This window comes from Pelmatolapia mariae, linkage group LG15 (genome assembly GCF_036321145.2).
Source record: "Pelmatolapia mariae isolate MD_Pm_ZW linkage group LG15, Pm_UMD_F_2, whole genome shotgun sequence".
NCBI classification, from domain to species: Eukaryota; Metazoa; Chordata; class Actinopteri; order Cichliformes; family Cichlidae; genus Pelmatolapia; species Pelmatolapia mariae.
In genome coordinates this window covers 497,690-512,500 of record NC_086240.1, presented here as the reverse complement: position 1 = coordinate 512,500, position 14,811 = coordinate 497,690, and the positions used below count along the sequence as shown (strand labels likewise).

The window sequence follows — 14,811 nt, the reverse complement described above, 5'->3', positions numbered from 1 at the left end:
CTCAGTGAATGACTTATGACTTAAACACTGTGGACAAATGGTAACAAAAATAAACTAAAACTCAGTGTATTAATAGAAGATTTAGCGTAACGTAATGAATGAATGGATGGAGCTGTATTGCAGCTGTGTGTGGTAGCCATTGGATGTTGCTCCCACAAAAACTGAAGTGCTCTTCATCGTGTCTGCAGGCCTGGGACAGCCATCACGACCTCTCTGTGGCGCCGCCTCCTCCTTCCAGACGCACACTTCCCAGCTCCTTGTCCCAGAATCTGAACGCAGAGACGGGTACAGCTATTTAAAAACGCCCTCTGTGTGATGTCATCAGCTGTGCATCTTATGCTTTAGTCTGGGGCAAACTTTTTCTCTTTAAGAATCTTATTCTCAAAAATGGTTTGGTTTGTTTGGTTTTTCTCTGCCCCCCTTCTCCATCTCCTCTTCCTTCTTCTGCAGAGCATTCAGGCTTTACTGCTTCTTATCTCCCTTTAGTGAAGGCCGTACCCAGGCTACTGAAGTCGCTGCTTCCTGGTGGGAAAGAGGGCAGAGAGCAGACAGCTGTCCATCAGCAGGTAGGCTCATTCAGTCTGTTTATTGTGCTCTGCATTAAAGCTTGTCTTCGACCTGCATCCCTATCAGGGATTTAAAGTTTTTATGCATCGCTGCTACCTGAATCTGAACACGCCATCTCCTCATCAACAGTCTGAGTTCTTCTGTTGCCATAGAAACAGAGCTAATGTCTGTGGAAACAGAAATATAAGGCAGATGACGTAAGTGCACCTTTTGCCTCGTTGTTTTAAGATTACGAGGCAGAAGAAAAGCTTTGGATGGTTTCCAGAGTGAGTGTTTTGTTTTGGCGGTGCTGTAAATCCCCGCTGACGTCCATATTAAAATGGCCCGATAGAGGAGACACAGCTGCCATCACCTTTCAGGTAGCTGGCCAACATGTCTCCTGTTTAGGGAACGGTTAGGGCAGCGATGATTCTGTCAGTGCTGTTTTTATCATTCTGTAATCTCTTTGGCTCCACCTCACAAACCTAATTCAAGTCAATACACTGGACTTGATGCTTTTTGGAACATTGTAAAGCAATTATGTGACAAATCTAATTAGTGAAATCCTCGTATTACTTACTATGGTGGCACTAAGTACTCCACTGCCCGAGAGACAGCAGTTAATGAACCAACATGTGGCGCCATGATGGCCGCATCTTTTTTCAGCTGCTAATAAAATGGAGTGTAGTGGTTTATGCACTCGTCTACCATGTGAAGGTAGATGAGTGTGTAAACCACAAATCCTTCGGGCGTTGTCAGGAAGAGCATCTGGCATAAGAAACTGGCAAATGAAAGCGATGCACTGTAGTGACTCTAGTGAACAAGGAAGCCATTAATGAACGTGCTTTCATTTTCAGCCAATAACTTTAAAGTACTCGAGTCTTGTGTCAGAACAAGACTGAATAGCTGAGCCGTCCCGACCGACTGATGTTTGCGAGCACGTCTGCTTCAGGCGCTTACTGTGCGTAGACCAGGGTGAATTACGAGCTGCTGAACTTTATCCTGACATGTTGCTCCTTCAACCTGCTCAGCATCTGCTCTTCTGCAATCATGCAGCTTTTTTCATAGCAGCCAAACACTCCAGCGTCTCATTTGGCTGATTGGCCCTTGAGCTGTGGAGAGTAGCTAATCAGGGGAATAATGTGATGTTCTGTTGGAAAGGAAACCCAGCAGGCCTCGCTGGTGCTTGTTGTTGAGAATATTGCTCTAATTAGAGCCACAGATGTTTACAACGGTCAACACAAAACAAAAGCTTGGAGTGACGCAAATAATAGCGGGCTGCCAAAGGGTAATTTGGTCAATGATCATGGCCCGTGAGAATATGTTTGGGGCTCTGAATTGTAGAGCTGTCATTTAGTTTGAATACTGCTGTACTTTGTACTTTTGATACTCAACTTGCACATCTCTGGACCTTAGAAATGACTGATGTTATAAAATCAACAAAACTAATTTATTAAGTCTGCGTAAAAGTTTCATTAACTATGACTCACTTTTTTTTCTAAAGATTTCTTTCATATAAAGAAATGAAGGAGTTTGTCCTGTTAGACAGCAGACATTCGTGGTCTAGATCAGCGGTCCCCAAACTTTTTGTGCCACGGCCCGCTACCGGTCCGTGAGAGTTGAGGCTCGGCTGTGAAATTTATGGTTTTCAGGGTTTTTATTGTTTTTATCGTTAACTCGGTTTCCCTGGGTCTTTTCCTGTGTGTTACGAATAAATCTTCTTTTTGGTACCGGTACTGGTTTTTATTTTGTTGTATTGATCTGCGACACTTTAAAGGCCGGTCTGTTTGTGTCCGACAATATTTTCACAGACCGGCCTTTAAAGTGTCGCAGATCAATACAACAAAATAAAAACCAGTACTGGTACCAAAAAGAAGATTTATTCGTAACACACAGGAAAAGACCCAGGGAAACAGATTAGTCGATGCACATTATGCTGTGTTAAATGAAGCACAATTCCAAGTAAACTGTGTGCTGCAAACCTCAGGAAATCACGTTTCTTTGATTCGGTTAAATACACTCCTTCCAACATTTTCCTGAGACAGACGATATGCAGTGAAGCCAGCCTACCATCAGCAAAGGTGCACGCCAAAGCTGGTGCACATTTATTTCCAAAGAGGAGTGTGCGCTCACATAATGACTGAACTGTGACTTTGCTACACTTCAGACAGTGACTCCTGGTGATTAGCTCCTCTCACTGATGCTGCACAGCAGCCAGCAACAACAACCTGAACTACACATTTACTCCTGAACAGTGCACCTCCTGGGCTTGGAGTGCTTCAGATGAACGACTGTGGAGAACACAGACACATGGAGATTGCGGTTAACACAGACGGGTGCTTATTGTGCTTTGATTTCAATAACCAGTAAAGCAGAGGAGGCAGCCATTGTTGTGCACCTGATGTGTTGTGTTGACCTGCAGGTTTATTTTCCCGAGCACGCGAGGGGTAGGATAGACCTGTTTGACCTACTTTCTGACGTTAGACCTGCGGACCACGTAGGTCGTCGTTCTGCTCTCAGTCACAGCTCCACGTGTCCCAAATCGAGCAGCTTCCTTTCTGCATGAACTCAGTGGTCATGATTAAAATCCTCTGTGTCTGCTAAGCACACATCTTTTAAAGATCAAGATGGGTTTTTGTTTTCTTTCTGCTTAATCAGTTGACGGATCATGTCGAGTTTTGAGGCAGTAACTTGAATACTGAGCAGGCATCAATGATGATGGGTGCAATTATAATTAAGGTGCAATTATACTGATTGTTTTACTAGTTTGTCATGATTATGAGTCTAATGAACCAATGTTTTTATTGCACTGTCTGCATCTCGTATCAACATCTCGAAACGCCGTTATCAAAATAAATATCTGATTCCTTTTATCACATGAACATACGAATCTGATTGCACATCTTTTATAATTATGAATAATCATCTTCAGCTGCAGCAGATGGTCAGCTGGCCTAGTGAGTCCTAGCAGCGCAGTAGCAGAGAGAGCGTAGCAGGTCGATGTTCAGCCTCTGCCTCATTGTTACCATCACAGGTTCAGTTTTCTCGCAGGTGCTTGTTTCTGTCCTTCTGTCTCTCTGATGCTCCCACAGCAGCTAATCACCACATCATGCAGTGTAGCATGAACAGACTTCTATTAATCTTCAGGTTTGAAGCGGACAGAGCTGATTGGCCCCTGATTGCATCTTGAAATCAGCTTGAAAAGCCTTCAGTGCTAATTAGCAGCTTTGAGATGTTTTATCTGAAGTCACATTAACTTTGCTTTTTTAATTCCAACCCTGTCGCAGAGTCTGCCGCGCATCGTCGTGCAGTCGGCCAGCGTTGAAGAGGACACGAGCAAACAGCAGCAGGCGGTGAGTCCTCCAGCCCCGCCCGGATGGTGTTATACTGTGCGTGCTTTTTTTAACACATGGTGTAGCTCTGTTCTTCCAAACATAGAAAACTGATCAAAAATCGGAGTGGAGTGTATTCAGTAATGCCGTCTGTGTCAACCGAATCTCCCCCATCGTTCATCATCGGCTGTCCTGTAAATGCCGTGGTACAAAAGTGTTGGATGAAGTTATAAAAAGCCTGCACGGCTTCTGGCAGCGCTGTTTGTCTTTTTAGAATCTTTACTTTTAATATTTTTAGACGTTTGTGTTACTTTGAAAACACAACCTGACCATCCTGTGCACGATAACAGGACTCTGTGATTATATGGAATACATTCATTTTTAATACCAGTACCATCTGCTGGTCATTGTTATTCAAACATTTCTGCTGCCCCAAGTATCCACCTGAACCTGGCTCCAAGTACAAAGACTGTAGAATAACAATGATGCAGCTTCCATGTTTAAAAAGTGAAACTAAGGGCAGGTCGGCCTCGTGATTGACAGGTAAGTTTTTCAGTCAGATGCTCAGAAATGGTGAAAAACATTCATCTTGAGGCTTGACTAACCAGGAGCTGGCACTGCGGTGGTTATAATCAGAAACTGGAAATGAATTTGTGGCAAATTTTAAAGGCGCTCTTTGGCTAAGACCACGTTTCTATGGTTTGCCCCCAGGTCCCCATTGATGAAACAGAAATCCCCAGATCTGTGCCTCTTCCACCTCCAATCATCCCAGAAACTGAAGACTCCACCACCAGCCCAGTGAGCGAGGCTTCCAGTGGATATATGTCAACAAGCATATCTACAGTAACGCTGTCAGAAGTCTACACGCTGAGCTGGGACTTGCCTTCGTCATATGGCAGCAGGGATGGCTTTGAAACTGTGCTCGATGAGCACGAGGAGGAAAATGTTGTGACACAGAAGTTCTCTCCTTTCTCTGACACCACACAATCAGACACTCTTATTTTAGACCAATCAGGGCCTCAGGAATTACTGAGTTTGAGACAGAAAGCAGATGCAGAGAGTATGGAGCAGGAGCCATCTAAACCAGATGTTACGCCGAGTCAACAAGACTCACCAGATCGGTTCCTATCAGACCAGTTAAAGGAGGCCGAAAAATCTGATCCAGCTGCAGAAGCAGAATTGCCAGACCAGACCGAACAAAAACAGGACCATGGATCAGAGCAACGAGATCATTCAGAGGTGGCACAAAAAAATGGGACCAAGCAGACAGAAATGCGCCATGTAGACCACAGTGAACCAAAGACTCCTTCAAGAGAAGATCTCGAGGTGGCTGCCACAGATAAAGTAGAACTGGCGCTTTCTAATGAGACACAACGATCTGCTCAAGAAGGAGAGAGGCGTTTGGAATCAACCGTCCTGCAACCCCAGCAGCCCACACAAGATCAGACGGCTTCAGACTTTATTCAAGATCCTTCTCCAAGCCTGATCCAAGCCTCAAGTCCTGATCCAGGACCGCCTGTAGACCTGAGTGCTCAAACTTCATCCAAGCAACAGTCAACTTCTGATGTTCCAGAAACAAATGGTGCCTCCTTCCTACCCTCATCCTCAGCCACCAGTGAGGTTCAGCAGCCAGCAGCTTCTGTCAAACCTGCCAAAGGCCCCATTTCTTCTCCCAAATCAGGTCCCTCAGTAGCTAACCCCTTCAAGATTCAGAAAGTGAAGTCTTCAGACCTCAAGTCATTTCTGCAGATTCTGAGTGAGGAGGAGCATGATACCCCCACATTGGTGAACCAGCCCTCAAGTTGTGGGACAGGACCCAACCTTTCAGTGCCGAAGGAAAGTCTGGAAATCATCTCTGACACAGAGGATGGAGATACAGCTGCTTCTGCTGTTCTTCCCGAGTGGTTGAAAGAGGGGGAGTTTGTGAGTGTGGGGGCTAATAAGAGTGGTACGGTGCGATATTTGGGACCCACAGATTTTGCAGAGGGGACTTGGGTTGGAGTGGAACTTGAAGTACCAGCAGGTAGGTTTAGATTAGACCCAACACCTTTGATTAATCTGATCTGTTCTCATTCTTCATGAACATGTATGCACTGCCAATTAAAACCTCATTATTGCTTTTAATTTTTACGATTCATGTATTTTCCTCTTTCTTTCAGGAAAGAACGATGGGTCAGTGGCTGGTAAGCACTACTTCCACTGCAACCCTGGTTACGGTGTGTTGGTAAGACCTGACAGAGTAACCCGTGGCGATGCCAAACGCCATCGCCAGCAGCAACAAAAACGCCGTAGTGCCAATCTGTCGGGGTCCAGCCCAAACCTGGCAGCCCTTACAGCTCTGGCCAAAGGTGAAGGTGGAACCGGATCAACCGGTCGTGGCAGGGGGGAGAACCGCAAGTCGTGGAACACTTAAATGGCTCATTGCTGGGCATCCCCAGCACATCACTGTCCATACGGGACAAAAGGGTAAGCCTACTGGCACAGTGGTATCTGGCTTACTTTAGACCGATTTACTGGAGGTTTGACAGTAAGTTTGGATGAGTCACTCCACGCTCTCATGTCTGGAGGATGATTTTTGGCTTTTTCTGTTACAGGACTCCATTCCTGTGTGACATACTTGGCAGACATTGGATGTTTTATCTGAAAATGTGAATGTTTTTAGATACTTACACGCTAACCTTTTATAAATGTATTTATTCAAAAGACATTAAATTGCAATCAAAGCACTGCGACCTGTATATGTCGTTTAAGGAAGCAAGAGTACACATGAAGTACGCTACAGACGGATTCACAGGAGGCACCGTTTCCTTTTTACTGTGCATACGAAAAATGTTCGCCCCCCCCAATCAACCCCAGATAGAGACAAATTACTGTTAATCTGACTGTCTGCAGGTTTTACACGCTTACATACACACACGCAGTTACTGTCCCTCCATTTAGAAAGGCAGAGGCGTCACGGTGTGATTATTTTACATGTAGTTGGTTTTTCCTGTGTAATAATATTCAATGTTGCTACATTTTTCAAAAAATGCCTCTCTGTGCAAAATGGGTTCAAAAACATAAACAGCTGTGGGACAATGTTTGTCTGTGATTTGAACCGGGGGAACAAACTGTGGCAGGATCAGCCTGATGTTATTTGTATCCCGCTGTAACTTTACTGTATAAAGAGCTAACATCTCCAACATGTCAGGAGTAGTTAGTCATTACAACAAGTGTTTGTGAACTAAAAATCAAGAATGTGGGATACTGTTTGTCCGTGATTTGAAGAGCCCAGCACGTGCTCCCGACAGGGAAAACTAATTCTGCAGGGGAGACCTACCTCGGCACTTGTGCAGGTGAAGCCAAAGGGAAGATATGATTCACCATATTTTCTAGTCTTTGGCTTGGAAGGAAGTTGGTTTGGAAACATATTCAGCGATGCTTCATCTCCTGCTTTGCGTTTGTGTGGGAGCCCCGTCAAAAACCTGTCCATTATGCTAGCAGTGTCCAAGCGCTCTTTTTTTTTTTTTTTTTTTCATACCGCGCCCCCCTGCAATGGCTCTGCGGGCCCCACACTTTGGGAACCTCTGATTTATACATTGATCTGTTTTTTTTCCTGTCATTTAATTGCCAAGCCGCTGATTGGAAATCATGCTTTGGCTCAGTTAGCAATCACACTACCCAAGTGCCTAAACCCAGCCACTTTGATGTACAGCAGGCAGTAATCACACCCGTCAACGAATTAGACTTTGGGGGTCAAACATGCTTGTCAGTACAGATGAGCGTGAGTAGATCTCCAAACTCTAAAGGCTAGCCGATTTCTTTCTTGTTCAGTTCCAAAGATAAACAAATATGTTTTGTAATGTATGACTATATGGTGTCCTATTATTCTTGTGCCTTGAAATGCTTTGAATAAAGCCTTTAGAAAAATGCCTTGGACAGGTCCCACCGCACTGTGTAGGAATAAAGGGGATTATGCTGATGTGTGATTCTGCTGGTTCAAATAATTGCACTCGTCAAAAATGCTACTGCTGGAATTTTGCAACAGTTATAAATCTATATTTTCCTCTTCCTGTCAAGCAAATGCAGGAATCTGCATTAGTTTCACGTGAGGGTGTTTGAGAACTTTACTCGTGACTTTCCCTGTATGTGCTGCAGTCTGTTTGCTGAGGATTGTGTTGGTTTTAATGTCGTGTTAGTTTTTCTGCCGTAAGGTGTTTTATACGTTTGCATTTAAAACGATCAACGATAATAAATCAATTTAATTCTGCTCTGTGTCTGTGTGTGTCTGTGTGTGTAAGAGAGAGATAAACAGTGGTACAGCTTTAGTCTCTGGTACATTATGTACTCATTTTTTGAGATTAGAGAATCTTAGATTAGAAAATCTGTTTTACGAGGATGTCCTGGTAAATGAGATTACATAATTACTGCATCATCTCTATTGGGTTTTATTAGGATCTTTATCATTTTATTTTTTAAGCTACCTTTAGAGAAGGAAAAATAATGTTTGAGCATCTTTCAGCACCATCTTTGTCAATTTTTCAAGAGAACAAAAAGAGTGCCTCTGCAAAACCTTTGGTCTAGCTTAGCTCCTCCATTTCATACTATTCATACTTTTTCTTTCTTTAATTCTCTTCTTTCTGACTTTTCTTTCCACATGTGAAAATGGAAGCATGGAGCAGTCTTAGAACAGCTGCTATTTATAAATCTAAATCAGAAGAAGAAGAAGAAGAATCTTAACTGAATTTCTGACTTTAATCACTATAAACTACAACTGCCAGTGCCTGACTGTGGGTGAAAGTACACTGAATCAGCTTTTGAGGGTATCTACAGGAAGCATGAGGAAGATTTAAAGTTTCATTTGCGAAACTTCATTAAGAGTTCTGAAACATTTGGTTACTGCACATGATATCTGCAGTTTGAGACTGGTGATTTCACAGTAGCTGGAGTTCCTGCCTTTAAATGACAGACTAGTGACGGATCCACAACACGTTGTCTCATTTTAAACTCGTCCACCCTGGAAGAAACTACAGAGAGACACGCACCGATGCACTCGGTTCAAGTCCTTGAAGACCCCACAGCTTCTGCTCGGCTGCTTTTCATCCATTTCCATAAAAGTTGTTATGTTGTCAGAAGCTAAAATAACTGAGCGTACACTCCTCGATTGTTGAACGGTGTCATTCGTTTTGAACACAGACGTCGGGTTAAACTCATTATCACTCTGTCCCAGCTGAAAGCAGGAAGTACCTCTGCTCCTCAAGGCTGTCAGCTCACCTCTCCTTTTTACACGTCATCCAAAGCTCAGCAAAGCGTTCACAGAACCACGTTTTCAAACACACACATGATGCTGACACTTTTACAGATTTGCTTCTCTGTAATGAGGGATTTTGTTGCTCACTGATCACAGCTGCTTCCTCTGCGGTCCATCTATTGTACGGGTTCAGCCTTACGAGTACCTCGGTGTTTAGACTGACAGCAGTTTGGAGTTTTCCTCGTTATTGGGTCTGCTCTCGTGTACAGCAGAGACGACATGTTCCTACGCAGACTGCACCTGTGCCCATATAAACTGTTACTTCTGGCAGAAAATACTTTATTCCATATTTGGGAAATTCCTTAGAGAACGTGAAACAGTAATAATGAAATAAGACGTTTTTGAAAACCTAGACGTGATGACAGAATTTGAAATGGCAGCAAAGTGTAAGGAGTTACTGTGTGTGGTATGACAGACGTCCTGTATGAGTCCTTGGTGATAGAGAAGGTGGTCAGGGTTATGCCTGATGGATAACAGGTTGTTGCTCAGTCACCTCCTCTCTCCCACAGCCTCAGAAGTATCCAGCTTGCAGCCAGGCACAGAGTCAGCCTTCCTGATCATAAACTCTCAGGTTCCTTAGGGAACACAGCCTGCTCAACCCCCTCTGGCTCAGCCTGTTGTCCATGTGAACGCCCAATCAGATGTACTCCTCAGCAACGTCCTCCGCCAAGATAGACACGCATCGCACAGCCGTTCTTTTCCATCTGAAGTCGATCGGCACCACACCACCGGGTGATTTCTCCCAGACCACTCCACGACATCATCCACCGGTCCTCCGTCCTCCTCCTGTCCACACACACTGTAAGTCTGAGGTGAGAAGCACTGATATTTGGAAAGCTCCGGCAGTGACCAGTTGTTCCTGCACAGATGTTGTAATCATTTCTGTTTTCATTTGTGGACATGATGTCTCAGTGAAATTCATGGTTGCTGGTTTCCAAATGTCTTTTCCTTCCTTCCTGAACACTAACACAGACACTAACATGATGTCCTGGTACTTCCTCCTGGGATGTTAGAAACTACTTCAAAGGTGATCCCACATCTGCTGATGGAGCTCCGCTGAGACGTTCTCTTCAGCAGGTTCTGGGCCAAACCCTGCAGCGCAAACGCACAACAACACATCAGCTCCTAAAGTTTGAATGACATTTGGTAACTTCTCTTAAATTCCGATTGAAGCGACGACATGGCAGGATACTGCTGACTGACAAAAAATCAGCTAGTAAATACATTAGAGGGTTACCCTGGTAACAGGAGCCTGGGATGTTGTAGTACAGGCCTCTGTAATATGAAGCAGGACTTTTAGCTTCTAGGTAACTTCTAGAAACCTTCAGTTTGACTCTGGGTTTATTTTATACTAATTGTATTTTTCTGTGAGCAAATATAAGCGTTTATGTTTCTATGTGATTCTTTAATATGAAAGTACACTGGAGACAGAAATTTGCACCTAGACTGAGCCTTTGTTTGAATGCTTTGAAACATCAGCGCTGTAGCATGAATGCACAGTGAAAAACCTCCAAAAGGACCTGTGCAAGAACTGGGAGAGTGCACAACATGTTCTGGTATCAGTGGAAATACAGAAAACAGCAGTCCCAAAAATGATCACCTCCATCCTAAATAAGCTCACAAAGCCACACCAGCCATTTAGATGTTTAAAGACAAACAAAAACCTACCATTTCTTTTTCTTTTAAATGAATTTATATACTTTGATTTCTAAATGAGAATGTGTTGGTCCTTATATATATTACAATATATATAATACAATATGCAATGTTTCTTACAAATAAATACTGTTAGATGAATAATTCCTCACTATCATTTTTTAGGAAATCAATAATGTTGATCATTGTTCTATCAATGTAAAAATGCTCATGAGTATATAACTGTCTTCCAAGGTCGTTTTCAACAGTTATTTCTGATTGTTAGCCCCCCATTAAAAAAATCCCAGAAACGCCCCTGGGCAGAGCTCAGTGTCAGCCTGACTGAAACGGCTTCATATTTGTCCTTGTATCCAAAATCGTGGGCGTAACTGTAAAATAATCAGTCCCACATGTTTGCAGTTTATGGTTCGATCTGTCACATTGATCAATTATGCTGGGATCCATTTTTGAATGGCGTGACTTTGACAAATAGACGCTGTTTGCGATCTAAACTTCAAAACTGAGTGCAGTCTGTACCATTTAAACTCCAACAACAATGAACAGCAGAGCGCACTGACACTACACGACAGCATTTGAAGTTTAACATGATGTCACGAAAAAGCTAAAAAGGATCCCGTTTAAATGGAGGACGTGCTGAGGAAGACTCCGTTACTAACGCCGTCAAAATGAGCTTTTCCGCAGCAAACTGAAGGCTGATTGGCTGGCTGCTCTCACCTGTTAACGCGCCACAGGTAAAGTTTCATTCAGCATTTGAAGTGAAAAACTCTCAAACGATCCAGCGGCTTTTCGCTTGGAACTTTTATCGCGATGTCAACAACAACTCTCTGCTGTAACGGTTGCTAAGCAGTCGCTAGGGGCGGGGACGATGGAACAGTCGTTTCCTGTGACGTAATCGGCTTGCCTTTGAACCTTTGAACTTCTGTTTGATGTCATCAGCCAAAAAACCCTTAAATAGGAGCAGGAACCGTCTCTGAAGTAGCAAACTTGAACTTGCATTTTACACGCTTTCAACGTGGAAGGTCCATTTCAGACGCGATCAACTCGAAACCTAACAAATAGTCATTTAACCCATTCTAACATACAAGTATTAGAAATGGAAAACCCAAATACAGAGAACATTAAGGAACTGACAGCAGCACGTCTTCGTCCTGTCATCAAATCCTTTTTGGAAAATATGACAGCTGAACACTGGCGTTCCATTAAATCAGGAAAGCCCGACATCGCCACTAAGACTCTTGTGGCAGAGGCCATTATAGAGATCATTGAAATAGCTTCAAAGCACTGTGTAATGATGGCTCAGAATGCCAACATTGAAGTATCAGAGGAGGCTGTTTTGGAGAACATAGGGACGATACTTCCAGAGCCTTTGGCAGAAGCTTTGACAATGGATGGTCAGGGCCACAAGGTTGGCACCGAAAACTTAGGGCAGCTGTTCGCTAAAGAGATTGTGCGGAGTGTTCAGTCTGCTCAGTCTGCTGACACAAAAACAGATTTATCTTCGGAGAGTGAACACATTGTTCCACCAAAGCGCCTGAACAAAATGATCAGGCGCTTTGGTGGGACAATGATGAAAGCTTTCTTCTCCATGATGAAGCTTCTCGGCATGAGCATTGACACCATTAGCGACACTGAGTCAGAGGTGGAGACTGAAAGTTTAGATAGCCAAGATGTCCCAAAGGAACAACTGGATAGAGAACATGACAAACTCACGGTAGGCTCCCAGGACACTCTGAAAACTGCCATCGAAAAGGCTGTTGCTCAGTTTTCCCCAGTTGTGGATCAAACTAAAGATCCTGAGTCCAGCAGGCCACAATCAGTAATAAGTGAAGAGAGTCAGGTATTTGTGAAGGAGCTCACTCGTTCAGTCCAGGCAGAGATTGAAAATTCCCCAGAGAGTGATGAAGTTGTCACTGCTACAACATTTAAAGAGAAACTGAAGCAGTCGCTAAAAAACAATTCACATAATATCAAAGCATTCCTTGCGAAGCAATTCGCAAAAGCAACAATTATTCGCGCAGTCAAAAACGTCAGGGCAGCATTTCAGAGCACGCGGAAAGACGAAGGCAGTGAAACGGTGGAAGAGCTTGTTCATGATTTTCTGCTTCAGACCGTAAAAGATCTGAGCGAAAATGAAACCTGTGAGCTTGAACTATTTAAATGCATTTCTACTGGCAAACGTGTGGAGTTCACCACGCAGCTCAGGGAGATGCTCGACCACCATGCTTCACAGGGCGTGGCACCTGAAACTATGCCTGATCCTTTCAGAAGAGCATACATCAACAGAAAGGTAAGAGTTTTCTTGGCACTCATGAGATGGTGGTTTTTCACCCAGGCTGAGAGCCAGAGTCAGAGCGTAATGCTCGCAATCACAGGGTCAGTGACAGAACCACAGTCAACGACAGAACCACAGTCACTGACAGAACCACAGTCAGTGACAGAACCACAGTCAACGACAGAACCACAGTCAGTGACAGAACCACAGTCACTGACAGAACCACAGTCAGTGACAGAACCACAGTCAGTGACAGAACCACAGTCACTGACAGAACCACAGTCAGTGACAGAACCACAGTCAGTGACAGAGCCACAGTCACTGACAGAACCACAGTCAACGACAGAATCACAGTCACTGACAGAACCACAGTCACTGACAGAACCACAATCAGTGACAGAGCCACAGTCAACGACAGAACCACAGTCACTGACAGAACCACAGTCAGTGACAGAACCACAGTCAGTGACAGAGCCACAGTCACTGACAGAACCACAGTCAACGACAGAATCACAGTCACTGACAGAACCACAGTCACTGACAGAACCACAATCAGTGACAGAGCCACAGTCACTGACAGAACCACAGTCAACGACAGAATCACAGTCACTGACAGAACCACAGTCAGTGACAGAACCACAGTCAGTGACAGAGCCACAGTCAACGACAGAATCACAGTCACTGACAGAACCACAGTCACTGACAGAACCACAGTCAACGACAGAACCACAGTCAGTGACAGAACCACAGTCAACGACAGAATCACAGTCACTGACAGAACCACAGTCAGTGACAGAACCACAGTCAACGACAGAATCACAGTCAGTGACAGAATCACAGTCAGTGACAGAGCCACAGTCAGTGACAGAACCACAGTCACTGACAGAATCACAGTCAGTGACAGAATCACAGTCAGTGACAGAGCCACAGTCACTGACAGAACCACAGTCACTGACAGAACCACAGTCACTGACAGAGCCACAGTCAGTGACAGAGCCAGAGTCACTGACAGAATCACAGTCAGTGACAGAGCCACAGTCAGTGACAGAATCACAGTCAGTGACAGAACCACAGTCACTGACAGAACCACAGTCAGTGACAGAACCGCAGTCAGTGACAGAACCACAGTCACTGACAGAATCACAGTCAGTGACAGAACCACAGTCAGTGACAGAATCACAGTCAGTGACAGAACCACAGTCAGTGACAGAGCCACAGACAAGCGTCCCAACGTCCCATCCAAAACCTGACTATATTGTACCAGATGCTTCTGCACGTAAAGCTTACATTAAAATAATTCTTCACAAATTATTTAGCCGTATAGCTAAAAAATTAAACATCATGTGCACCTGTGGCTGCTCAGAGAACATCCACAGTTGGCTTCTGGAAGAAATATGGGACCAACTGCAGGATAAAGAACTTATTATAACTCCACAAAACCTTAAAAACCTTGAAAAGCACATTCTCAAAGACCTGCGCGATGTCTTTGGGAGTGTGGAAAATGTTCAAGTAGCTCTGGAGTTACAGAAATCCATAGCTGTAAAACTCATTGCAACTAGCTTGACTGATCATCTGTCAAACCCAAAAAAGACGCCGTCTGCCATTGTCAGGTTTTTCACTGCACTGGCCAAAGCCATCGCCAAGCCGTTTAAACGCACAAATTAAAATGGTGGCTTTGAACATCAACTTAGTGTTCATCTTTTTCTTTCAGACCA

General features: G+C 44.1%; 1 protein-coding gene across 7 annotated transcripts in view; it reads left to right on the top strand.

Moving 5' to 3' along the window:
- LOC134642653 (kinesin-like protein KIF13B) overlaps positions 1–10,393 on the top strand; it is a 37,529-nt gene extending 27,136 nt beyond the window's left edge. For 3 of the 7 annotated variants that reach the window (XM_063494549.1, XM_063494547.1, XM_063494548.2), the window contains 5 exons: positions 189–285; positions 487–566; positions 3,834–3,899; positions 4,590–5,901; positions 6,038–8,126. In XM_063494549.1, coding sequence (XP_063350619.1) covers positions 189–285; positions 487–566; positions 3,834–3,899; positions 4,590–5,901; positions 6,038–6,291 — 1,809 coding nt within the window. In that variant the 3' untranslated portion in view covers positions 6,292–8,126. Of the gene's footprint in view, positions 1–188; positions 286–486; positions 567–3,833; positions 3,900–4,589; positions 5,902–6,037; positions 8,127–9,677; positions 9,986–10,140 lie in introns of those variants that run through there. The other 4 variants (XR_010096318.1, XR_010096319.1, XR_010096317.1 and 1 more) reach the window with 4 other exon arrangements.
- The last annotated feature ends 4,418 nt before the right edge of the window (positions 10,394–14,811 follow it).